Source organism: Manacus candei, unplaced genomic scaffold (assembly GCF_025592945.1).
Source record: "Manacus candei isolate 608988 ecotype Guabito, Panama unplaced genomic scaffold, ASM2559294v1 h1tg000047l, whole genome shotgun sequence".
Lineage (NCBI taxonomy): Eukaryota > Metazoa > Chordata > Aves > Passeriformes > Pipridae > Manacus > Manacus candei.
This window is the reverse complement of record NW_026138095.1, coordinates 11,415,032-11,441,621: the sequence shown is the minus strand read 5'-3', so window position 1 is coordinate 11,441,621 and position 26,590 is coordinate 11,415,032. Positions and strand designations below refer to the sequence as shown.

General features: G+C 51.1%; 2 protein-coding genes across 3 annotated transcripts in view; one reads left to right on the top strand and one right to left on the bottom strand.

Annotated features, from left to right (window-relative positions):
* The window catches only part of DNAH9 (dynein axonemal heavy chain 9), a 188,690-nt gene extending 186,340 nt beyond the window's left edge, over positions 1 to 2,350 (top strand). For both annotated transcript variants that reach the window (XM_051797453.1, XM_051797454.1), the window contains one exon: positions 941 to 2,350. In XM_051797453.1, the coding sequence (XP_051653413.1) occupies positions 941 to 1,168 (228 nt within the window). In that variant the 3' untranslated portion in view covers positions 1,169 to 2,350. The remainder of the gene's footprint in view (positions 1 to 940) is intronic.
* SHISA6 (shisa family member 6) overlaps positions 1 to 26,590 on the bottom strand; it is a 448,298-nt gene that overhangs the window by 157,973 nt on the left and 263,735 nt on the right. The gene's annotated exons all lie outside the window — the stretch shown is intronic.

Here is a 26,590-nt window from a genome sequence, read left to right as displayed (position 1 = left end):
ATCCTCCTTGTTGGTGTGAGCACCTGTGAGAGGGGAAACCAGTCTGTGGTGCCTTTTGGGGCCACACAAACCACTGTGTGCGTTTCATTTCCCAGCCAAGTGCTCGATTTTGGTGGTGGGATGGAACCTCACTTGGTGACTTTTAGTGAGTGTTGTTCTCCATCCCCAGCCCCGTTCAGGTGCCCACCATTGCTCCTGCCACATGCAACACTTCCCACGAGGGGAGTCTGGTCTGGCAAAACCTTGAGAAATAGCTGCATGAGAATAATCCCAGAATCCCAAAATCCTTGAGGTTGGAAAAGCCCTCCCAGCCCATGGAGTCCCCCCTGTGCCTGATCCCCCCCTTGTCCCCCAGCCCAGAGCACTGAGTGCCACGGCCAGGCCTTCCTGGGACACCTCCAGGGCTGGGCACTCCAAACCTCCCTGGGCAGCCCCTGCCAAGGCCTCACCACCCTTTGCAGGAAGAAATTCCTTCTGATATCCAGCCTGACCCTCCCCTGGCACAGCTGAGGCTGTGTCCTCTCATCCTGTCCCTTGTTGCCTGGCAATAGGACAAGAGGAAATGGCCTCAAGCTGCACCACAGTAGAAGCCAGAACAAGAGAAGTGAAGACTTTGCCCATAATGTAGCTGGACAGAGCCAAGAACGTTGTTCCCCCACAAAGTCCTGCTCAGATGTGTGTGGGTCTGAGCACCTGAGGGGAGGCAGGCTCTGTACCCTTGAGATAACCGGCACTGAGAGAGGCTCATGGTGAGACAGGGCAGGTGTTGGATCCAGACCCTCCTTCCCTCAGACTCATCCAGCCCCTTGAGCTCAGAAAAGCTGTTTGCACTTCCCCAGTAAGACCAACCTGTATAAAAATCACAGAAGATGATGCTGTGATGGAGCAGCTGATGGACACCTTGGAACTCTAACTGAGCTTTGTCTCCTTTCCTTTGCAGGCCGGGCTGATCACCGATGCCAGGCTCAAAGAGCTCACCCCAGCCATGCCTGTCCTGTTCATCAGGGCCATCCCTGCTGACAAACAGGACACCAGGGCCATGTACCCATGTCCTCTGTACAAAACACGCCAGAGAGGCCCAACTTACGTGTGGACTTTCAACCTTAAAACCAAGGACAACCCTACCAAGTGGGTGCTGGCTGGTGTGGCCCTGCTGCTGCAGGTCTAGGGGCACCCCCACACCTCTCATTTGCAAATCCCAACATTGCCTTCCTCAGGCAATTTAAACAATTAAATGCTGAGGTTTAGCCCAAGCTCCATCTCTCCAATGGACTCCCCAGGACTCTCTCTGAGCACTGGAGATATGGCCATAACAGAGCCTGTGAGAGGTGACAGAGGTGCAGAGGGACACGTGGACCAGGCTCATGGCTGCTGTAAACCCAGATCCTGTAATTCCTACCCTGCTGCACTGGAGCACTGGAAGATCCCAGCCTGCAGCCTGATAATCCACACTCAGAGGTGTGAAATATCTTAATCTAAATCTAGTTTTTATTTCTATTTTATATTCCAAAGTAGTTTTAAAATCAGTGGACTTTTCCAAAACACTCAGATAGTCCAGTGACTTGTGAAATTCTCCAGACCTTGTATTTTTTCTCTGTGTTTCTTTCCCATGTGTGTGATGTTGAAAGCTGGGAGGTGAGCAGATGTTGTGGTTATAAACTGTTTCTTGCTAACTTTCTAAATTTTAGAAACACTGAAAATAGTGGTAATATCCAATGTGCTTAATGGAATCAACTGTAAAATAGAGCACAGGCGTTATTTAAGAGAATTTTTCGTGGTCATAGAGACTTACTGTGTCTGGCTGAGCTGGAGCTCATTTCCCCACAGCAGCCCTCACAGTGCTGTGCTGTGCACTGGTAGCCAGAAGGGTGTTGCTAACACCCCAGTGTTTTGGCTGCTGCTGAGCACAGCACCAGCACTGTAACACTCCCTCCTCAATGAAAGGAAGATCTTGGGAAGGGACACAGCCGGGCCAGCTGATCCAAACGGAGCAAAGGGATATTCCAGACCATGTGATGTCAGCTCAGATATAAAAGCTGAGGCAAGGAGCAGGAAGGGGGGCATTCATTGTGTCCAATGGCTGAGGAATCATCATGTGTACCCAAGCCCTGCTTCTGGGGAGGGGCCGCCCATCACTGCTCATGGGAAGTAGAGAATAAACCCTGTTATCTTTCGCTTTTACACACGCAAGCTTCTGCTTTACTTTTGGCTTTAAATAAACTGCCTTATCCCAACCCATGAGTTGGTTTTTTTTCCACCTTACTCTCTTCCCTGTCCCACTGGGAAGGGGAGTGATAGAGTGGCTGGGTGGGTTCCAGGTGTTCAGCCAAGGTGAACCCTCCACAGTCCTTTCTGGTGCCCAATGTGGGATGAGATAAAGGCAGTTTTATATATATATAAATATATATATATATATACATATATATATGTACATATATATATGTATATATACATATATATATATATTGCATGCTATAGTGAGGAGGAGGACGAAGAAGAAGGAGAAGAAGTAGAAGGAGGAGACAGGGCAGATAAGAAAGCTGGTTCTTCAACAAAGGAAGTCAGACAGCTCAAACAGGAAGCCGAGGTTACCTGGTCCCTGACCTCATCAGAACTCTGGGACTTATGGAAAGATTCCAGCTGCCAGCCCAGTGAATGGATTCCTGCCCGGCTGCCTCGATGCTGGGACAACAGGGCTGATAGTCAACAACTGGAAGGTCATGAAGCTCAGCTGGGATCCCTTGCCAGAGATCACCAAATTGAAACAGGAATTGGAAAGGAGAGAACAATTTGCAGTGTTTGGAGACGGCTCCTCTCAAGTGTGATGGAAAGGTATCCATTCAAGGAAGATCTAATGAGCTCCCCGAGAAAGTGGGGCCACTGCAGATGAAAGTATCCAGTACTGGAGAGAATTAGCAGTGCTGGAAATCATTTGTAGTAACCTAAGAAGGGATGACACCCCCAAAGACCCAGAGGATGTTCATTGCATGATGGCCATGTGGAGGAAGGTGGTTCAAAGCACCCTTGAGTCATATTCTAACAGTCAGGTAACATTATATTACCCACACACAGATCCACCAACTGTAGAGGATGCTCACGGGAAGTAGAGAATAAACCCTGTTATCTTTCACTTTGCTTTAGCGCGTGCAAGCTTCTGCTTTACTTTTGGCTTTAAATAAACTGCCTTATCCCGACCCACGAGTGGTTTTTCCACCTTACTCTCTCCCCTGTCTGGCTGGAAAGGGGAGTGATAGAGTGGCTGGGTGGGCTCCAGGTGTCCAGCCAAGGTCAACCCACCATGCTAATAAAACTCATTATTCCCGGACTAGTCTCTAGAAGTTGCCTGTAGGCCTGTGCCACGTCTTTAATCACAGCACAGAGAGCAAACAGGAGGTCAGGTGGGAGGAACAAACCTACCTGGGTATTTAATCCTGACTGGGTGGCTGAGAACTGATGTGTTCCCAGAGCAGAGCTGGGTGTGCAGATGGCAGTGAGCCAGACACACAGAGCATCGCTCTGGACTGCAGGGGCTGAGCCCTGGGAGTTGGGAATCACAGAATCCCAGAATATGCTGGGTTGGAAGGACCCACAAGGATCATCGAGGCCAACCCTCAGCCCTGCACAGGCCCATCCCCAACAGTCACCCCCTGTGCCCCAGAGGATCAGCCAAACCCTCCTGCAGCTCTGGCAGCCTTGGGGCTGTGCCCACTGCCCTGGGGAGCCTGGGCAGTGCCCAACCAGCCTCTGGGGGAAGAACCTTTGGCTGAGATCCAACCTGAGCCTGCCCTGACACAGCTCCAGCCATTCCCTGGCTGCTGTCCCTGGTCCCCCCAGAGCAGAGCTCAGCCCCTGCCCCTCCTCTGCCCCTCCTGAGGAATTTGTCCCCTCTGAGCTCTGCTGTGCTCCATCTCTTGCAGGGCCTGGAAGTTCCATCCACTTATGGCTTTACCTGTTAAACTGCCTTTACCTCAACCCACGAGTTTCTTTATCTCAACCCACCAGTTTTCATAATTTTGCCCTTTTGCCTCACTCCATCCCTGTGGGAGGGAGGGAGCCAGGGAGTGTGTGGGGCTTGGCTGCTACTGGGGTTAAACCAGTGTGTCTGTGGGCAGGGTTTGGTCTCTCAGAGCTTCATATCAAACTGAGCAGCTTCATGGATGGCCTCAGCACACACTGGAGAAGACATGGTCAGCTCTCTGCCAGTGCAGGGTATCAGCTTCCCTCCCACTGAGAGTCCTGCAGGAGGGTAATGTCCTCAGGCCTTGCAGGAGGTCCACAGGAACTCCCTTGCTCTGAGCAGCACAGCAGCTCTTCCTGCAGGAATGAGAAGATACAAAATCCTTGGGTTTGCAGTCCCGGAGAATGGCAAAGTTCTGGATGAAGGGAAGGTGGGAAAACTCTCTGGTAAGAACTCTGTTTAATTGCCAGGAAGTGTCTCCAAGGTACAGCCCCAAAAATTAATGATGAAGAAGTTAGTTGTGGCTTAGCAAAAGCCATCTGCAAATATCTAAAGCAACGGAGAGAGCTGGTTTAAGCTGCCTATTTTAAAATGCCTCTAACCCGTAAATGAGAGTCTGTGGACTATCCCACTTAATGAGTACCTGGCTAGAAGAGGTCTGCTAGCTGGGGAAAGCTATCCTATTAAATTAAATCCCTCACAGTTTGAATTAAAACCTGCCAATTAGATGTGTAATGTACACTGGTCACTTCCCACGGCTTTGCAAAGTTGGGCACATTAAATTCTCTGTGGATTTCACCATTCAGGAGGTTCAGTTGCATAAACAGAGCACGGTTGAATTAAACACAGAAAAGCAGAACCAGAATGTAGAGTAAGTGCATCGTGCTCCAGATAATCCATCCTGCTGGATTAGTCCTTCTTAGGTATTTCTTGAATATTTCTTTACCATGGGGGACCTTCTCACTCTCTACAACCACCTGACAGGAGGGGGAGCTGGGGTGGGTTGGGCTCTGCTTCCCAGGAACAAGGGACAGGATGAGAGGAAATGGACTTAAATTGCACCAGGGGATGGTCAGGTTGGACATCAGGAGGAATTTCTCCCTAGAAAGGGTGGTCAGGCCTTGGCAGGGGCTGCCCAGGGAGGTTTGGAGTGCCCAGGCCTGGAGGTGTCCCAGGAAGGCCTGGCCATGGCACTCAGTGCTCTGGGCTGGGGGACAAGGTGGGCATTGGGCACAGGGGGGACTCCATGGGCTGAGAGGGCTTTTCCAACCTCAGGGATTCTCTGTGTGATTCTGTGATCCTCAGTGCTCTGTTTGTGGGATTTCCTGCCATTCTGGAGAGTGTTACTATCATAAATTTCAGGCTGCCTCTCTTTCAAAACCTTTCCTCCTTTTTCCAGCACACCAGGGCCTCTCTCTGCTCACTGTTGCCCCTCAGACCTACAGGAAAGGAGAAGCTCAGTAACTCCCCAGGCACTCCCTGCTCTTTACAGAGCCACAGCCTGGGCTGTTCTCTTGCCAGCTGAACAAGAATGGGCTGTTGACAACAAAATTAATCGGATTGTCTTATTTATTATATACATCTCCCTGCATAATTCACCAGTTGGGCAGGCAGGGGAGTGGGGAGATATTTATAGATACTAGAAATGTCATCAGGGTGTTCATTCCTCATCCTTTGAAAATCGTCACAGGAGACTTGGCTGCAAAATGCTACAAGAGGATGGTGAATAATTTGGTGCTTTAGGGGGTGAAAAAAACATTTGACAGGTGTGAGATATTTCAGCCATACCTGCCCAAAGCAGGCCATTAAATCCAGCTGCCCAGGCTGGTCACTGGGAGCAGTGCATTGGCAAAGGTCACCATTGTCTGTCCCTGAGCTCTTGGAAGCAGCTGCCCACTTGGCATTGCCAGTGTGCACCTTCCTGCCCACCCTGCCCTGCCTGGAGTGGAGAGACTGGCCAGGGCCCCATCCCAGGAGCTGGCACAGCTGGTGCTGAGGGCTGAGCACTTTGGGTAACCTTGGGGCACATCTGAGGTTGGGCTGCAGCAGGGCAGGGGTTTGGGCAGTGCCAGCAGGGTGGGCAATAGGGCAGGGGGTCAGGTGGGACCCCACCTGTGCTGCCTCCAACTCCGAGGTCCCCAGCACAGGAAACATGGATCTCTTGGAGCGAGGCCAGAGGATGGAGCAGCTCTGCTGGGAGGAAAGGCTGAGAGTGTGGGGATTGTTCAACCTGGAGGAGAAAAGCTCTGGGGGGACCTAATTAAGGCCAGTGCCCAACCACCCTCTGGGGGAAGAATCATTTCCTACAAAAATCCAGCCTAGCCTTCCCCTGCTGGGGAGCAGAGATTGGAGCTGCCCCTCCCTGCCCAGGGGATTCCAGACTGGCTCAGCCTTTCTGGATCTCCACGGGGTTGCTTTGGGCCTGACTCCTCAAAAGGTCTGTGGGCAACTAGTTAACTCCAGATTGGTGGCATTTTCCAAAGAGATGAAAGTGAAAGAAGGAAAATTGTGCTCTTGGACACTTAATGTCACGGAAAATTGACTGAACTCTCCTGGGATAGAAAAGTGTCTTTTCCACAGCCTGGGAGTGTTTTACCTGCTGCAAATTATAATTGACAGAAGAGCACAGTTCAAAGTAGAGTCTTCACAAATGCTTTGGAATGGTGTCCCATATTTGGGGGTTAAGCAGCTCCATTCTGCTGCAGCTGTTGCTCACAGAGCAAAGGAAAATGAGGACGACATATAAAAGCAGAGCCTGGTTCATGGGCAGTAGATTGGGCCCACTGAAGCAAAGTAATTGCAGCTATAATTGGGCACTAGTGATGCCCAGGGATGCAAATTCTGCCTGTGTCACTGCTCAAGTATTTACAGCACAAAACTTGCTGCAATGTATCAGCTGGATGCGTTCACTTTATAAAACAGCATTAATATATTTAATTAGCAATGGCTTATTAGACTCATGTCTGTTATTATGCATTGTTTTTTGAATGACTGTAATTGCCCAAACCAATCTACAAATGTATTTACCTTGTTAATGGCTGTGAACCTCATTTTAAAAGGTTTTGGACTGTGGAAGTTGTTCATGGAGTCATAAGCAGCCCTTGTAATTGGAGTGCTGGGGTGGCTGTTAGTGCAGAAGGGTGGTTTGAGGCTGTAAACACACAGTCTGAAGGGCTTGAAAGCCACTTACCTGTGTGCAAACTTTAGGATTCACTTCAAGTTCACTTTTACAACATTCGTTTTGATTAAAAGCCGTGAGGCAAAACCCCGAGTTCAGTGTCTTGGTTTAATGTTTCCAAGGGTCTGTCAGGAGCTGGGATGGGGGGAGATGTCAGCTGGGATAGTCTAGGGCCTGTAGCTCTTCCAGCTCCTGGGAAGGGCTCTTTCAGGTTCTCCAGGCTCACTGTTGAAAATGCTGCCTTGGAAAAATCAGAATATTTGTGGGATTGAGCTTTGATGAAAGCTACACAGGAAAAGCAGCTCATGTCCATGATGAGAGTTTTGTCCAGGTCAGCAGCCCTGGAGACCTTGGAATTCAGGGCATTTGTATGATAATCACAGCATCATTTAGGTTGGAAAAGCCCTCCCAGCCCATGGATCCCCCCTGTGCCCGATGCCCCCCTTGTCCCCCAGCCCAGAGCACTGAGTGCCACGGCCAGGCCTTCCTGGGACACCTCCAGGGCTGGGCACTCCAAACCTCCCTGGGCAGCCCCTGCCGATGTTTAACAACCCTTTCAGTAAAGAAATGGTATCACATTCCTCTCTTAGGTGCAACAGGACACTGTGGAAACTGAGGCCCACGGGGGTGACAGCAGAGGGTCAGCAGAAGGCAGGTCAGATACAGAGGGGGGGATTTGCTGTGAGGGAGGAGCTGAGTGTGCCTGGTTACATGGTCACTGTCACCATGGCTCTGAGGCTCAAAGGCAAAGGTGTGAGCTGCCGAAGTATCAGTGGGGACTCAGCCCCAGGGACTCAGGGCTGCCTGGACATGTGTCCCCACCGGGGACAGGGCCTGACAGGTTAACCCTAATCTTGGCCAGCAGCCCTGGCAGCCAATGGAGCAGCAGTGCTTTGCACTGGCAGAAGTGCAGCCAGAAGCAGAGGGGGGATTCCCCAAAACCTCAGCTGGGGTTAACCCACCTGAGGAAGTTCTCACGGGCTCAAGAGTGCAGGGGGAGACCTGCCCCAGCCATGTCTCCCTCTCTGCTCCCCCCCAGATCCTGGAGAAACCAGGGCTGCCCTGGGGCAGTGGCTTGGGAGGTGCCAGGGGGAAGGATGGGCAGGAGATGCCTGGCCCATGGACCTTAAAGGAATGACTGGAGCTGCTGATGGAGCAACATCAATGCCCTGAGCTGCTCATTATTATAATTTCTGTCCCAGGGAAGGGCTGGAGCTGTGTCAGGGCAGGCTCACGTTGGATCTCAGCCAAAGGTTCTTCCCCCAGAGGCTGGTTGGGCACTGCCCAGGCTCCCCAGGGCAGTGGGCACAGCCCCAAGGCTGCCAGAGCTCCAGGAGGGTTTGGCTGATCCTCTGGGGCACAGGGGGTGACTCTTGGGGATGGGCCTGTGCAGGGCCAGGAGTTGAACACAATGACCCTTGTAGGTCCCTTCCAGCTCAGCACATTCTGTGGTTCTGTGACTGCCCAGCACAGGCTGTGGCAGCAACACCAACGTGCCAAAACCCCTCCTGTCCCATCCCAGGTGAAGCTGTTTGGGGCTGAGCTGCCCAGGCTCTCTGAATGCATCACAGCCTTTCACTCTTCCAGTCCCCCCCTGTGCCACCACCATCCCACCAGGAACACACCTGGCACCAGGTGTCTGAGCCACCCTCCCTGAGTGCCCCTGACTGGGGACCAGCTCTGCAAGGGGCAGGGGGAGGCCCTAAAGAGGGAGATGTTTGCCATGCACAGCTCAGCTTGACTTTTGGAGGAGCTGGGGACTCCTGAGGCTCAGGGCATTGATGTTGACACGCACATTTTTTGGGAAAAACCAAGGGCATTGTCTCTGTGCCTCCTTTAACATCTCTGTGACCTTCAATGTCACCCTTCTGTGACATTGCACAGGTTCATGATCAACAATGTGTGGTTGCTTTGAATCCATTCAAAGGTTTAGCTCATAGAATCATAGAATTATGCAGATTAAGCAGAATTTACATTTTTGAGTTAAAGAGCTGCTTGAAATTGTTGATAGACAATGGCATTGGATTTTTTTACTGTTTCTGTTTCTTTGTTTTAAGCTGCAATTTCTTGAAAGTACAATCATCTTCCTTTAGCTGAAAAGTTGCAGGGCTACAGAAAAGTGAATATTTGTGGGGAAAAAGACTCAAAATGGTCAGTATTTGAAGCAGCCTGCAAAACTGCATAAAAAGTAGCAATGAACTCCTCCATAGGGAGGTCAGAACACAGCTGGATTCAGGCACTGGATGTGCTCATATCAAAACAGGGCCCCAGAAAGAAGGAGAGGTGTAGTGGAAGGGACCATAGAAACAAATGAGAATTTTTATTATTTTTAGAATTACTGAGGTTAAAAAGACCTCCAAGATCATCAAGTCCAACCTTAGTCTGGTCCATGCTGGGACCACGCTGAGAGCTTGAGATCTATCAGTGATTCACCACTAAACGAGTTTATTGCTGGCAGTTTCCTTCCATTTTTTACTGAAATGGGAGAGTCCAGCACCCCTTTGCCACTGCTGCCCCCTAACCTCACACCCCTGGGAGATCCTCCCGTCCAGGGAGCATTTCCCACTGCAGGATGCACAAAGTACAGGGAGAGGAGAGGAGAGGAGCTGCCAGGAGATATGCTGGGGGCCACAAGCAGAGAGCTGAAAGCCTCCTGAGATCCAGTTCTCACTTCCCAACACAGAAGACAGCACACAGGGAAGGAGGGAATGTGGATGTGGGGCTGATTGCAGTGGAGAAAGATGCCAGACCTGGAAATTAATTATCTGTTCTTCAAAGGGACTAAGTTCTCCAAACTAATGAGAATTATGAATAGAAAATTGTGGAAGGGGAAACAAAAAATTCTTTAAATAAAGATATTGGGAAGTAAAAAAGCCACAAGCAGAGAGGCAGCTCTGCCTAAAAGCATGGAGGGTGGATGGAGTTGGCAACTGCAAATAATGCTGAACACAGGAGAACTGCAAAGGAGAAAAGAGAGTTCTCCACAAAGCAGAACTGGAAGATGTGGGAAATTGCTCAGGAAAGCTGAGAACAGTGGAAGAAAGGCTGTACCAGGCAAAATTACAATCAGTCATGGGATTCCTTCCCAGTGGGTCGGGTCCCACATCCAAGAGTGGGGAAAACTCCTGGTGGGAATGCAGAAGGGCAGCAGTGAGTGAGGCAGATGAAGGCTGTTGGGCTTTAATGGACTTCTGGAGCTTAATGGTTCTGCTCAGCTGTGACATGGGCTTGGCCCCTGGACTGTGTGGACACAAGTCCTCCAGGGGTGACTTGTCCCCAGGCTTTATCCAAACTGTGGCACTGGGTGTAATTTCTGGGATCAGATGTGGAAAAACATCCTGGCCCTGTGTCAAGGGATGACCAAGACAGACCCAAAGTACCTCCCTCTATCTACTCCTGTTTGTTTTGGAGGAAACCCCCAGGGACCCCTGACATGTCCTCTGCTCAAATCCCTGCTTTGGACAGGTGGGCACCAGAGTCTGGTGGTCCTGATGCAAATTTTGCATGTTGGGAAACATTTTTCTGTGTTCCCTAAAGCAGGGAGTGAATCCCACCATCAGATGGAGGTGTGAATGTCTCCTGGGCTCAGTGACATGTCCATGGCTCCCCAAGGCAGCACAGCCCATTGCTCATCCAGTGCTGTTCACACCTGAATATCTGGGAATTTCCAAAGCTCCTCCATGAAAAGGCCACATGGGACGAGTAAATGAGATGAGGTGCTTAGGAGAGAACAGGAATGAAAGGCCACGTGGAATCCCTCTAAGGCTGCATTAAATGCCAGGCTTTGGGCCTTTAGAGGATGTGGGTCTTGTCAAGCAAACAAATGATGCAATTACAGGTTGGGCTGACAAAGGTAACTGCATAAACTGCAGAGACATAATGGGTTTAGTCCGCAGGAGACATTTCAGTTAATAATGCATAATATGCCAATGAAATGTTCATTTGGGGAGTGCAGTGAGTGGGTGGGGGTGGCTGCTCCCCAGGGGTCAGGAGGAAGCACTCAGCCAGGGACCATGGGCCTGCTGTGCTCTCGCAGGGGAAGGGGATCTGACCAGCGCTGGCAACACATCTGCCTGGTGGAGCTGGAAAAAGGTGTTCAGAGCACAGCACTGACCTGGGAACAGCTCTTTTCCTGTTGGGGATTCCTGAGTGCTGGGCCCTGCTCCCAGGGCTGCCCCACAGTCCATGGAGTTCAGTCAACAGCCCAACTGCAGAGCTGAGAGCTGCTCATCCCTCAGTCACAGGGCGAGTGGAGCCATTGCCTTTGCTTCTGCTCCTCATCTTTGGAGATAAGTCACCTCAGGGCAATTTCCAGGGACAGCTCCGTCCCCCTCTGGGCTGGGTGTGCTTCACTCAGTGCTCCCTGTCCTCTGCTGTAGCCCGAGGGGTGAATTAACTCCTCAGGGAAGGTGTTTCCAAGGGTAACTGTAGAACCAGTCCTGGCTCTGTTCTGAGGTCACAGAGGACACAGCAGGGCCTGGTGTTCAGCCAGCCCAGGGGTTTGCTTTGCCTGCCCACAGGTCTTTGATCCTCCCTTCGTTTGTACCATCCAGGCCACCTCCCTCCCCTGTGGCTCTCAGGAGTCATTTGTCCCCAGCTGGTTTGGTTCAGGGACATCTGGGCTCAGTCAGTGACAGCATCTGGTGCTGACCCAGGCCAGGTTGGTGGGACAGGATAAACAGGGACCTGGGCATGTGTCTGAGGACTCCTGGAGCCAAGTGTCGGGCTCCTGCACAGAGAGTGGGGACAGGAACGAGCGGCAAATTAATGAGACATTTGGTTGCCAGCTGGGATAGACTCGACTCCAGATGACCTCTGCATCTGGGAACAGTGCCAGGCAGGAGAATGGGACAATTGGGATGAACTGATGCAGATAACAATAAAAAACCTCTATTAACACTGACAAAGGAGGAGAGTGAAGAAGTGCTTTGTCAGGAGCCACCTCTTCCCCTCAGCCTCCATGTGCACAGTGAATTGTCTGGTTTGATGCTAAGTCTGTGCCTAAAGAATAAGCTGAGATTGATGTGAGACACACCAAGAGAGCTTCCTCCTCACCCTGACCAACACTCCTCACCCACCTTTGCTTATGATGAGCTGATCACAGTACGACAAGTAGGGAGGGTTCCTCCAAACACTCCTTGAGGCCCCATCTCAAATCTGTGCTAAACCCTTGCATCTCTCCATGGTGTTATACACAAGATGCATGCATAATAAATATTTATAATTATTTTAATAATGTATGGTTTCTAAGTCATCATGGCAGCCAAAAGGCTCGTACTGGGAAATCAAGATGCATCCAGTTCTTTGCTGGTAGCAGAGAACAACCCGAGACAGTGCATTGCCCACACCCATCTTCAGACTTCAGACAAGCCAGCCAGAAATGCTTTTAGTCTTGCAAGAAAGTTGCTTTACTGGTTAAACCCACAGCAGAAGAAGGTGGATTTCAGAGAGGTGGATCAGCAAGACGTGAAGAAAAGGGTGGTCCACAGAGAGACCTTGCACAGACCATCTGTACTGGAAGGAAGCAGAGTGTGTGTTGGCTGACAGACTCAGAGGAAGGTCCTGCTCAGCAGGAGAGCCTCTGGAGGTGCAGAGCTGCCAGGAAGGGGTTGAAGACCATGTGCAAAGCCCTAAGGAGGATTTTTGGTGCTTCCCCAGGTCATTGCCACACAAACACTTCGTTATCCAATTCTTTTAGATTCCATAGAAGATTAACTCAACTTTTTACCTCCACTTGCAAAGAGTGGCCAGGACAATGTGTGTTTGCATGAACAGACTCTTGGCACAGGTGGGGGGTCAGCTGGAGGTGAAACACAAACGTGTCTCTCTGCAAAGCCCGTGGGGGAGCTGAGGCTGCTGGTTCAAAATCATCCTGAGGTCTGGATGGTGTCACAGACCAGAGTTTGAGCTGCTCCAGAGAGAATGTGGTGGGTGGAACCACACCAGACCAAGGACACATCTTATCCAAAAGTAATCCTTTAAATAATTGAGAGAGGGAAAGTTCATTAGTTCAGTGGGTGCTTATTCCTCTGTCATCTTTCCTGGTAAAGATCTGCACATTTTCCCCACACTGAACATGCCTGGCTCCAGCTCCCAGACGCTGACCCCATTACCCCTCCCAGTCTATTGAGGAGCCTTTCAGAACTTGGTGTTTTTCCACATTAAGCTGCTCTGTGTTGTGAGCACATTGTCTTTCAAGTGTCTCCTCAATTAGCTAAACAGGTTGAGGTTTTAAATCCTTCACTTCAAAGTGTCCTCTCCTATCCTCAAATCATTTTTATGGCTCTTTTTTGCACTCTCTCACTTTTTATCATCCCTCTAATGCATGTGCTGGTCTCAGCCAGTCATCCCCAGGGGCTGGAGTCACCTCCCTGCCCTGGGCCCTCTCTGCTCTTGGAACATCTCAGAGCAGTGTTGGCTTTGCTGCTGCTGAGTCACATTGAGTTCCTGTGTTCCTCTGACCCCTAAATCCAGGGCAATGTTGGCACTTTTGGGATCAGCTTTGGGCACGGCTGTGTCAGCTGCAAAGCCAGACCTCTGCCAGAGCACCAGGGAGCAGAACTGAGACAGAAAAATATGTATGAGATGGAGACTGATCTTTCCTGTGCTCATCACCTTAAAAACAGTTGCTCTGGGTTTGCTCCAGGGTGCTGTTACCCCTCTGTTTGGCAGAGCAGAGTGTCCAGCAGTTCCCCCGAGGCTGGCACTGCCAGTCCTGAGCGTAGGGCAGAGCACTCACCATGCCCACACCTCCCTCCAGTGTCCTGCCTTCTGCAGGAGGACACAAACCCCAACAGCCCCAGCACAGTCACAGCCCTGCAATGCCCAGTCACCCCCTGCTCCCAGCAGGGCTCTGCTCACCCCGGGTGGGGCTGTGCTGCAGGGGCAGGAGCCAGAGAGAGGACACAGGACAGGGGGGACAATCCTGCCCTCGCCTATTTTTTCCAGATTCTTTTCCCCACCCTCTGGGGGAAGAACCTTTGGCTGAGATCCAACCTGAGCCTGCCCTGACACAGCTCCAGCCATTCCCTGGCTGCTGTCCCTGGTCCCCCAGAGCAGAGCTCAGTCCCTGCCCCTCCTCTGCCCCTGCCCAGGAAGGTGGAACTGCACTGAGGTCTCCCCTCAGTCTCCTCTTCTCCAGCTGAACACACCAAGGAGAGCAGAGTGGGAGGGTTACAGCTTGGGAGAAGGAAAGAAGGTGCCTTTTCCATGGTTTTATCCCACCTTGGTTATCACTGTGCCCTTCAGCAGTCCCAGCTGATCCTGCAGCACATCTGCCCTGCTGTTTTCCTGCAGGATTTGTGCACACACACATGGACATGCCACTGACTCTTCCCAAACCTGCTCAGCAGGGCTCTTAGTAGGTTTGTTTGGCAGAAATCAAGGAAGACCAAATGCTCTAAAGACACATTCAACTAAAGTGAAGGCACTGGATCTACACTCTCTCTGTACTGCCAGGTGAGGGGATGTGCTGGGAAGTCATGTCCTCAAACAACTCCTCCAAACACGTGGGTGCTGAGCTCCCATGATCACAGATCTGGAGAGCTTTTAGTTCCTTTGGGGGAACAGCCCAGCTCCCTGTGTGCTGCCCTGAGGTGGGAGTTATCAGTCTGCTCAGCTGTGGTGCTTTTGTAGAGCCTGTCAGCTGTACTCTGTGTGCCCTTGAGGTGACACCACATCTCCTGGGCCATCCTCAGCACTGGGTCCCACCTCCCCACACACACCAACTCGGAGGAGTTTGTGTTCTGCAACCTGTCAGTGATGTCCCTCCAGGGCTTTCCACACAGAATCCCAGAATTATTAAGATTGGAAAAGCCCTCCCAGCCCATGGAGTCCCCCCTGTGCCTGATCCCCACCTTGTCCCCCAGCCCAGAGCACTGAGTGCCACGGCCAGGCCTTCCTGGGACACCTCCAGGGCTGGGCACTCCAAACCTCCCTGGGCAGCCCCTGCCAAGGCCTGACCACCCTTTGCAGGAAGAAATTCCTGCTGATGTCCAACCTGAACCTCCCTTGAGGCCTGTTTTCTCTTGTCCTGTCACTGGTTGCCCAGGATGAGAAACTCCATTTTCTGGAGAGCTTCGGAACAGCTGGGCTTTGGAGTGCTCCTGGAAATCTGAGTCACAGCCCAGGACAAATCAGCCAGGATAAAAAACCTGTCTCCTCCACTGCAGTTGGGGAAAACTTGCTGTACCTGATCCAGCTGTGTCCAGGTGGTCTGGGCTTAGGAAGGTGTTCATCACAGCCTGAGCTTCCACATGGTGCTAGGACCATACCCACAACCATAACCATTCTGTGCCAAAATCCTTCATCCTTTGTTTAGGGCTACTCTGTTCAACACAGCCCTTCTGTGAGAGCAATGCCTACCCAGAGATCCAATTATCTGGACCACATGTGTGGCTGATGGGAAGATGTGTCCATCATGTCCTGGAGAGCAGGACAGGCGGGTCAGGCTGGGGACACGTGTGGAAGTGGTGGCTGTGTGTTGTGACCATGTAGTGTTTTGTTCACTACAACCCAAGAAGGTGGTTTTGGCTTTTGGGACAATGAGGAATTGTCTGGTGTTACATTGAGAACCTTTGAATTCCAACCCAGAAAGCCTCTAAATTGCAGTGCTCCAGAGCCCAGACAGTGACTAATGGGCTCTTCAACAGGTGCTAATTTGAATTTACCTTGGGAAAAATACGTGAAGTGGAAGGCAATTAATCAGATAATCCAACGTTTGACTAAATCCCTTCCTTGAACTCGTTGATCCGTCCAATTACCAGCTACCAGGCTGCCTTGGAAAAATACCTTCAAACCTAACAGGGTTGGGTGAAAATCAGGAATTAGCACCCCCAGTGCTCACAGCTGGGCCAATAAGGGGGGTAGCAGGTCTGTCACACCCTGACCTGGCTGGGGGAGGAGGAGGAATTGCTACTCCTGAAGGTCACTCAGCAGTGCCATGTCCCAGCCAGTGCCAGGGGACACCCAAATCTCCACAAAAATGGTCCTTCAGTGTGAGGATTCCCTACATACACATGCAATGAGTAAATCCGAGTGTACTATATTGTGAGTGAATTTATTAGAATCATGGAATCACGGGTTGGTTTGGGTTGAAATGGACCTTAAAGTTCATCTTGTTCCACCTCAGAACAGCAACCTGGCCTTGGACAATTCCTAGCAAAGTGACAGAGGGGCCCAGGAGCAGGGACATGGGTGAAGGCCACTCCCAGCTTATGCTGTCCCAGTAGGAAGCAAAAAGGAGCCATTTACGTGACTTTACAAAGCTGTGCCTTACAAAGTCAGGGCATCCCTGAGTGCTTACAAATGGTTGGAGTGAATGAGCAGAGGCCCTGCAGTCAGAGCTCTTTGGGGACAGGGCCAGGCCATATGTGGCCAGCACCCTGCAGGGCTCCTGGACAAGCTATCCAGCCAAAGAGCTCTGTCTCTAGAGCCAAATTTGCAGCCTGTGCCCCTCTGCCAGCAGACACCTGAAACACTTGGCCCCCTTTCTCTGGTTCAGTCTGCATCATCACTGACAGGCAAATCATAGAACCAGAGAGTGGTTTGGGTTGGAAGGGACCTTAAAGCTCATCCTGTTCCATCCCCTGCCATGGGCAGGGGCACCTTCCACCGTCCTGGGTTGCTCCAAGCCCCGTCCAACCTGGCCTCGAAATATCTCCAATTGTCTTCCTTGGGTTAGAAGTTGTTCCCTGCAGGTGTGAGAGAAGAGAAGGTGCAGGAGAGGGCTGCTCCAGGGGGCTGGCCTTGAATACCAAGCAGCAAAATCATTTGACTATCAAAGATAATCCTGGAGTCTCTGAGTAGGGGTGCTGGGATGGGACTCACTGCACAGACTGCAGGGACAGGTCACTGTGAGAGGCAGGGCTGGGTTTTCAGTAAATCAACACTCCCCCCAAACTGTGGGGGAGGTTTAGGTTGGATCTCAGGCAAAGGTTCTTCCCCCAGAGGCTGGTTGGGCACTGCCCAGGCTCCCCAGGGCAGTGGGCACAGCCCCAAGGCTGCCAGAGCTGCAGGAGGGTTTGGCTGATCCTCTGGGGCACAGGGGGTGACTCTTGGGGATGGGCCTGTGCAGGGCTGAGGGTTGGACTCGATGATCCTTGTGGGGCCCTTCCAGCTCAGCATGTCCTGGGATTCTGGGATTCTGTGTCCAGCCTCTGCTTTACAATGACTGCAGCACCACCACGCCCTGGGAGCAGAGATTGGAAACTGCCAGTCCCATAAGCAGTTGAACTCAACTAGATCCTAAGATATTTTGGTTCCTCTCCCTTGTTATAGGTAAATAAACTAGATTGAAATATAGCAGCAAAATTTATTGTAAGATTTATATAAAGTGCAAATAAGCAAAACAGGGCACTGGGCGGCCTGGGGAGACCCTCGCTCCACCAAGGGCCCACAGGCACAAGAGGTATAAACAGTAACTTTTATACCCTTATCAATTCCCCTCCCATAGTCACTTGTTAGCTCTTCATTGGGCTTGAGTTCACAGACTTGGTTCTGGTTGGTCTTTTTGCAGGTCCATTTCAGCTGCCAGGTACTTTCCATTGATAACTTTAATTAGTTCTGAGCCCTTGAGGCCTGGTGTGTGGGACTGCTCTCCAGATGTCCGTTCTGGCCCTTCTTTATCATCCTTGTTCTTGACCTCCTGATCCTTGTTCTCTTCTTCATCTAATGAGTACACAATGAGTACACTTAGACAATATGCTTTTAGAAAAACAGGATATAGCATACATGTTCAACAAAGCATAATACTTTATCTTTGCCAGCTAGAGAACTACCAGCTGCAGAACAGCCAACTTATAATAGTAACATGGCAGTTAACTATTCTGCAACCCACAGCTCCCCAGCCTTAGCGAAGCATTAACTACAATATTATATAATAAGCACATGGGCTTTGATGAGCAAATAACTTTACTATTGCTTATTTATTACAACCTCTTCATCCAAAGCACAAATGTGCTCTTTTCCTACCAACAAACTTGCACATAAAGGTGGCACCAAGTGGTTTGTGCTCTGTGGAAACCAGTCCAGCCTCGAGGGACAGAGGGAGCTTAGTGGGTGACCTCTCTGCAGTAAACTGATGTAAACAGCCTGAGGGGCCTGAGTTAGTGGAGGAGATTAAACCAAAACCCAAGCCAGATTCCCCTGGTGGTAAAGCTTTTCCAGCATGGTTGGCTGATTCTCTATATTTTTAAAGCCAGCTCTGCATGTCCCCAGGCCAAGCTGTCTAAAACATGGGCAGATCAGAGCGACCACCTCATCCTCATCCCCATCCACCATTCCCAGGCAGTCCTCGTTTACCACTCACTCCTTGGAGACTCCAGTAAAAGCAGCTCTTGAAGCCCATAGAGGGGATGTTTCTGTGCAAACACAGCCACTAAGAAAGGCTGGCAAATGCCTCTTTATTTCCCTCTCAGCAGGCAGCTCAATTTGTCTCTAATGAGCACGAACACACTCTCCTGCCATTACTCACTGCAGTTACTCTGGACTCACTGGCTGCACACAGAGAGCTGGGATATCCAGGGAACAGCTGGGATACCCAGAGAACAGCCTGTGCCACAGCAGACCCTCAGTGGCAGCTCCTGATGGACACTGTGACCAGGCCACGCTGCATAAAGGGGTCAGTCAATGGCTGAATGTGACACAGCAACCAGGACATGGTGTGGGGACATTGAATATTGGGGCAGTTTGGGGCACCACAATATAAGGAGGATCTGAAGCCATTAGAGAGTGTCCAAAGGAGGGAAGGAGGATGGGGAAGGGCCTTGATTTGAAGGCGTGTGAGGACACTGAGGGCACTTGGTGTGTTCAGCTGGAGGAGACTGAGGGGAGACCTCAGTGCAGTTCCACCTTCCTGGGCAGGGGCAGAGGAGGGGCAGGGACTGAGCTCTGCTCTGGGGGGACCAGGGACAGCAGCCAGGGAAGGGCTGGAGCTGTGTCAGGGCAGGCTCAGGTTGGATCTCAGGCAAAGGTTCTTCCCCCAGAGGCTGGTTGGGCACTGCCCAGGCTCCCCAGGGCAGTGGGCACAGCCCCAAGGCTGCCAGAGCTGCAGGAGGGTTTGGCTGATCCTCTGGGGCACAGGGGGTGACTCTTGGGGATGGGCCTGTGCAGGGTTGAGGGTTGGACTCGATGATCCTTGTGGGTCCCTTCCAGCTCAGCACATTCTGGGATTCTCGGATTCTGTGACTTCAAGTTTCTCTCCTCAGGGGAATGAGTTCCCCTTCAGCTTGAAGCACCAGTGGCAGGATTTGGCTGCTGCAGCTGCACTGATGGGTGAGCACAGGTTGCCACAGGGTGGAGAGACAAGCTGGGGCCCTGAACTGGCAGCTCTTTCCTTCATGGAGCCTTCACAGATGGGCAGTAGGTTTTGGGGTGCAGTTCAGCCCTATGTTTTCTGTGGCAGAAAAAATCACTGGCCCTGGATGCTGGTGGACAGGCATCTGTCCCTCTTTGCTTAAGATTTCCATCAGCTTTTGGACAATCCCTGCAGGGTCACTGCCTAGAGGTTCCTGGAGAATTGATAATGAGTGTTTGAGGAGCTTTTGCTGGGCATTCTGCAAATCCAGGACAGCATCCAATCATTGACCCCACGGACACAGCCTTGGGATGAGTGTGGGCTGAGCTGAGCAGGCTTTTGGCCACTCACACAATCCGAGAAATGCTCAGAGACAACACTTGGTGCAGTTCAGAGGTGTTCACATTGGGATCTTCAGATGATCTTAAAGTCAGTTCCATTCAAGTAAAAATAATATTTGTTGGTCTAAAACCTTCTCAAAGTATAAAAATCAACACTTGTAAATAAGAAAACAGCTGGAGTTCTCACCCAGCCTGCTTTAATCCCATCTCACAAATAAGGGATATAAAGTTTCATACATCCTTTTCACAGGCCAGGCAAGGGGTTACACTGACAATCCCTGTTCTCTGTCATCCTGCTGCTTGAACTATTTTCTCTGCCTCTCTCTACACACCAAAAAAGGCACAGCTATACCTTGGTGATAGCTGCATTTCTCTTTTCCTGAAGTGCTTGGTTTTACTGAATAGATGAATGAGCTGCTGGAGTGAATTTGCCTCCAGCCCTGACCTGAGCATGACACAACAGGCTAACCCAGCCCTCCTGCCTGAGAACCTGCCTGTTAGAGAACTGCATCAGGGATCCAAAGAATCCTAAGTTAATATTTATAATGGGCTTCAAAGGAGGTGGAGCAGAGCAGCCCCATATCAAAGGTGGCTTGTTTTACTAGAAGGCTCCTTGCAGAAGATCCTATAATTGAGGCCACAGTAATTGGAACAGAGTAATAATTTCTTGGTAGGATGGTGACTGAGTGAGCAGTGTGGGACTTTTGTTACTAATTAGATTCTGGTCTACAGAGTGATATCCCAGAATTTCAAGGTCCCTCAGTTTGTCTGTGTGCTTGTTTTGCCTGTGTTGTGCTCTGGTGTTGCCATGGCAGGCAGGATTTGGGTGATGTGTGACAGCGTGTTCTACATGGAGAGACTCTTTCCACATGGTTATACCCAAACCTTACTTAGGGTGACATTTTTCAGGAAAGATTCTGCATCAAACTGAAAAACAGGGAGGTGACATGAGAAAAATAGGGGAGGATTGGGAGTAAGGATGGGATTGCATTTAAGGAGGATTTATTAAAAAGAATGAAACTGATGTGATTCCCTGTGATTACACAGAGCTCCAAAACATTTAGGGAATACCAAAAAGAATCACAGAATCGCACAAGATGCTGAGCTGGAAGGGACCCACAAAGATCATCCAGTCCACTCCTGGCCCTGCACACAAGAGTCACCCCCTGTGCCCCAGAGGATCAGCCAAACCCTCCTGCAGCTCTGGCAGCCTTGGGGCTGTGCCCACTGCCCTGGGGAGCCTGTTGCAACAGGCTGAGGATCCATTCCATGAGTGCAGATCCCATTTGCTGTGGCCCCATCTCCTCACTGCACAAACAAACCTTCCCTGGGCTGGAGGGACACTGTTGGCTGTAGAGCCCTGCCTCAAATCCAGGAGCAGTTTTGGGTGTGGAAAAGGGAAGAGCTGCTGGCTGGTGTTGGATTATGGGCACGATGCTGCCTGGGAGCTCAGCTCTGGTCTCAGACTTGCTGATCCTGGGCCTCATTTCCTGGAAAAGGTGGTACCTGATTTGCAGGAATACTCCAAATCCAGATCTGCAGCTGAGGCTTTTCCTTTAAGCCCAAAGGTGCTGTATGATAGTAAATCATCTAAAAATCTGTTCCTTTTGTAAACTCAGCCCTCACTCTTGCCTTCGAAGGCCACAGTTCTGTGTCTGAACAATGAGGATGACACCAGCCCTTTATCTGGGTGTCTGGAGATAAACTTGGCTCCCCACAGCCTCATCTGCACTGGTGATGAATGCCATGGGAAAGGCTTCTGGAAGTGAGTCATCCCTGACATGTGGATGGTTGAAAAGGCATCCTCTCTCAGGGCCAGGGCTGGGAATTTGTCTCTCATCTGCTGTGAATGCCAGGCTAGTCAGTAAGAAGGACAATAATGGATGGTGTTGCTCCATCAGAGAGCACTGAACCTGTTCAGGACAGACAGTGACACTGGACCTGCAGAAGATAGAGGGGAACAAGGGGTTTATTTCCCAGGACTTCAGAGACAGAAAATCAGCCCAGAGACCTCTACCCAGAAGGCACGAGCTTCCACTATTTTAGATAAAGATGGTCACCATCATCATTATTAGGTTACAAGATGTGCCTCTGCCCATGGACACAACAGGGCACCCAGAGGGTGAGAGGAACAGTCCAGGCACCAGGATCACAAGGGATTGTAGCCAATAGTAGTGCTGGTGACAGGGGCTGGACATGAGCCCAGGTGAGCCCAGGGGGCAAGAGGTCAATGGCCCCTGGGCTGTGCCAGCCATGGTGTGTCACAGCCCCAGGGCAGGGACTGTCCCTGTGCTGGCACTGTTGGGGCACCTCCAGTGCTGGGGCAGCTCTGGGCCCTCAGACAAGAGAGACATTGAGGGGCTGGAGCGTGTGCAGGGAAGGGAACGGAGCTGGGAAGGGGCTGGAGCAGCAGGAGCAGCTGAGGGAGCTGGGGGGGCTCAGCCTGGAGCAAAGGAGGCTCAGGGGGGACCTTCTGGCTCTGCAACCCCCTGACAGGAGGGGGAGCCGGGGGGAGGTCGAGCTCTACTCCCAGGGAACAAGGGACAGGATGAAAGGAAATGGCCTCAATTTGCATTAACCAAGGTTTAGGTTGGATATTAGGAAAAAATTCTTTATGTAAAGGCTGATCAAGCCCTGGCACAGCTGCCCAGTGCAGGGGTAGAGTCCCCATCCCTGGAGGGAGTTAAAAGCAGTGTGGATGTGGCACCTGGGGACATGAGTCAGTGGTGGCCTTGGCAGCGCTGAGGGAACGGTTGGACTTGATGATCTCAGGGGCTTTTTCCAACCTGAACAATTCTATAATTCTGTGACTGTGTCTTGTATGGGAGACACTCAGCTTCCCTGGGGGAAGGTTTGTCAGTACCCAGCTGCCAGCCTTGTGTGCTGTGAGAGTGTCTGAGTCCCACAGTGACACCCCTCCTGCTGCCCCAGAAAGCTTTGTGCACCAGAGTAGTCCCCTTCTTGTTAAAGACCAGTCATGAGGCAGAAAAAACTGAATGCTGGATTTAATTAGTCCAAGAAGACCACATGACTGAGCCTGTGATCCAGGTATGCTCAGTGCACAGGACCAGGGGCCAGCACAGGAGCAGCAGGTTGGTTGGTAGGGTCAAAGAGACTTTAAGGTGTTTTTAGGTGCTTGTGTGGTGAGACACAACCCTCAGTGTCCTGAAAACGTGCCACAGTTCTTCTTCTGCCATTTCCCACTGTGCCTTGGAATAGAAACCTGTGTGTGATATTTGGGTGTCCTTGGAGGACTCTCCAAATGAAGCAGTGCTGGGTGTCACCTCCTGGCAGAGCAGCCTGCACACCCCCTCCTGCCTGCCCAGCAGGGCCAGGGCTGCCAATCCCAGAGGTCTGGCTGAGCCAAGGGCTCCCCTGGGCTCCATCACTGCTTGTGGTGGCAGGAGCAGTGGGGACCAAAGGGGGCCACACAACTGTTCTCACAACTCATATCCCAGCTCACAGCAGGGGGGTGAAGTCATGGGTGAGAGGCAACCCAAGGCCCAGCGTGTCCAAGGCAGCTGGAGTAGGAGAATACTCCTTGCTGGGGAAACCTCTGGGATCTGGGTGACTGGGTGATCCATCCATCCAGCTGGAGAGAAAGTGCAGGCCTGGGAGACTGCTGGGGGAAGCTTGAACAGTGCAGTGTCATTCACCTTTTAAATATGTCAGAATTAGGTGCCTCAACTGAGAAAAAATATCCCTCTCTGGGTCTCCCCAGAGGACAATTGGTCTTAGACACCTGGCACAGCTGCAGCAAGATATTGGACTGTCAGCTCTGGAAGCAGGGACAGAGGAATCCCAGCCCAGAAGGGCTCAGGCAGCTCCTGAGCTTTACTACAGCCAAGCAGAATTTTGATCACTGCAGGTACTGCCATATAACCCTCCAGAATCACTGGACAGGGCCAGCTCCCAAGGAGCTCTTAGGCAGCAGTGGAACACTAAATTATCTGAACGACACTAAGGCAGCCCTGAGTTGACTTCTGACCTGATGTAGTCTTGTGTCAAGCAAGAAGAGGCAACAAGATGAGCAGCAACCTTTTTGTCTGGTTTTGGGTGGTGAAATGGGCACATGCTGCAGGTGACCTGTGAGATCTGTCCTCTCCCCTGCCCTGGATGCCCCTGTGCCACAGCACCCTGGGAGTTCCTGCAAAGCTGGAGTTCACTGTGCTCTTGGCAGAGGCTGAGCTTTGTGGGCAGCCCAAAGTTCAAACTGGAATAAATAAAAAGTGCTTCCCAAACCTAGAAGCAGAAAAGAAGAACTGTTACCTGGCATTTCAACAAGGAGGGAAATAGGAAACTGTATCTTATTCCCAGTCTGCTCCTGACTCACTCTGTGAGTGGGGTGAGTCACTTCCAAAAGTCTCTCCTTCCAAAGTCCTCCCTGCTCTGCAGGAAATGGTGATGCTCCTGGAAGCTCTTCCAAGTGCCATTCATTATCAAATGCCTTTAAGTGTGTTACAACCTGGGAGGAAATGCCTTGTGGACACAGATCTCTGCTCTCTGGGCAGAAAACACTCCCAGGTTTGAAGGGAACTTCAACCCACCACAGAAGGACTCACTGAGCTGTAGGTTTTGACTGTGAAAATAGCTGAGGGAAAGGTGGTTTCCAGTTTAGAGAATTACTGTGGCAATAAGACTTAATATTGGCAGCCATCCAGCATTTCTTGCAGTGGGAAATAACCCCCATTTCGTGTCTCCTTGATATTTGTTCTGGGGGCACTCACCTGGCTTCGTCTCTCAGCAGCTGCTCCTTCTGAGCCTGGATTAAAGAGTTTTTTAACACCCCGCACTTTTGACCCCCTAAAAGTGCTTATACCTGGTGACCACGTCACCTCAGAGCCTCTCACTTCGAGCTGAAATGCTGAGCTCTGTAAAAATGTCACTGAAAAACATTTCCCCAACTCGGTTTGGAGTTGGGCTGCTTCTCCACCAGGACCAGCCACCCCAGCAGCCCTGCTCCAGGTCCTGCAGGTCTGGCAGAACTTGTGGCATTAGGGCACCTTCTGTTCAAAGGCCTCAGCCCACCCTTGACTCAGAATTTCCCTCTTTTATTGCTTTTTACATCCCAAACCCTCTGTGTTCTGAAACTTTCAGCAGTGACAATTTCATCCTTATTTCTGGATCACTGAGCTCAGTGTTCTAAAGTGCGTGACCTTGTCCTAAGTGCTGCCAAATATCACTTGCAGTGGCTCTTGAGAGGGTAAAACCCATCCTGAGCCCTGCCAGTTCCCCTCTGCTGCAACCCTTCAACACCATCTCTCTCAAGGACGTGGAGTGACACAAATCCCTCTCAGATTATCCAGCAACACGTGATCTAGTGCTGTAGAAAAGGCAAAACACATTGCACATACCCATCGTCCTGCAGCCCAAATTGTAAGAACGTTAGAGAATTGATTTGGGGTTGTTTGACAACATCTGCTTTTTTTAAACCCCTGCTGAAAGGTGTTAATTATCCTGTAGTCCTCTAATTCTTCACCATTTTCCAATGTCTTTCCAAGGCAGCTGGGAGCAGTGCTAATCCTTGGGTTTAGGAAACATTCCTATGTGTTTTGCTGAAGCCCAGGAAGAGTGGGAGAGCTGCTGGGAAGATGTGATTGATGGAGTTTTGACTTCTGTCATTGACTTCAACAGCATCCTTGGGGCCTCCCAGCAGTTTTACTGGATTTGGCCTTTCCAGGAGTGAACACAATCCTCTCTGTTTTCACATGTGAGGATCCTGAGCCTTCCCGGCAGGAGGAATTGCTGCTTTTCTAGTGGAATGTTTTGGCCCTGTGCAGCTCTGGCTCTGTGCCAGCACTGGTGTGCCCAGGTGACAGGAGGACCCTGCTGTGGGAGGTGACACCAGGACTCTGCTCTGGGACCTGTGGCCGAGCTGTGTCCACCAAGGAGAAGTGGCTGACAAAATCCAGCCTCAGTGTTCGTCAGGTGACCCCACACCCACACCACCATTCCCATCCTTCAGTCCTTCCACAGGAAGGTCTTTCCTCTGCAGAGCCCCTGCCCAGAGCTGGCCTTGCCCTTTCTGTGCTCTGTTCCCCCAGTCAGGGGATCCACTGGGACCTGCTCAGCCTGCCCTGGTCCCCCCGAGGGTGAGGTGGGATCTTCCCCAGGCAGTGTGGGGATGAGCTGGGCCTGGCTCCAGCTCAGCCTGGGAAATCCCAGCTGCACCAGGCAGGGACAGGCACTGGGGGTCCACACTGTGCTGGGGTGGGCCAGGGGCTCGTCCTCTTCTGTGACATCCACCAAAGTGTCCCTCCAGTCGTGCAAGGAAGTCATACCCTGCCTGGAGGGAGCTCCTCGGGGGCCAGGGTGCCCAGGCCACCTGAGCCACCTTGGGCCACCAGCAGAGAAGCTGCAGAGCTCACTTAGTGGGGCCAGTGGGGATGGCTTGAGTGAAGGTTGGTCACCAAAGTGTGAGCTTTGCACTTAAGTACTGAAATCAATTATTACAGGGATTGGAAACAGTGGAATTCACTGTCTTTTGAGGTAAGAATTGGTCCCAGCCTCATCTCAGTCATCACTGACTCTCAACACCACAAATTCTGCTGTTCTCCTCAATGCCTTTTATAGGAAGTGGAGAAATCAGCTAATTCCCCATTGCTCCATCCTGATTTATTAGTACCACAAAGAATTGAGTAATTATGAATAGAACTGCCAGGCAAAATGAAACTTCTCCCTTAAAAATGCATTTTAATTAACTCTGCTGGGTTCATGTGTTTCTCAGGCAGTGCTGGTTGTGTCTCACTGATTGAGCTCTGCTCACACAGACACAGGAGACCACAAGTTTGGCCAAAGGGCTAGAGAAGGGCCTTGTC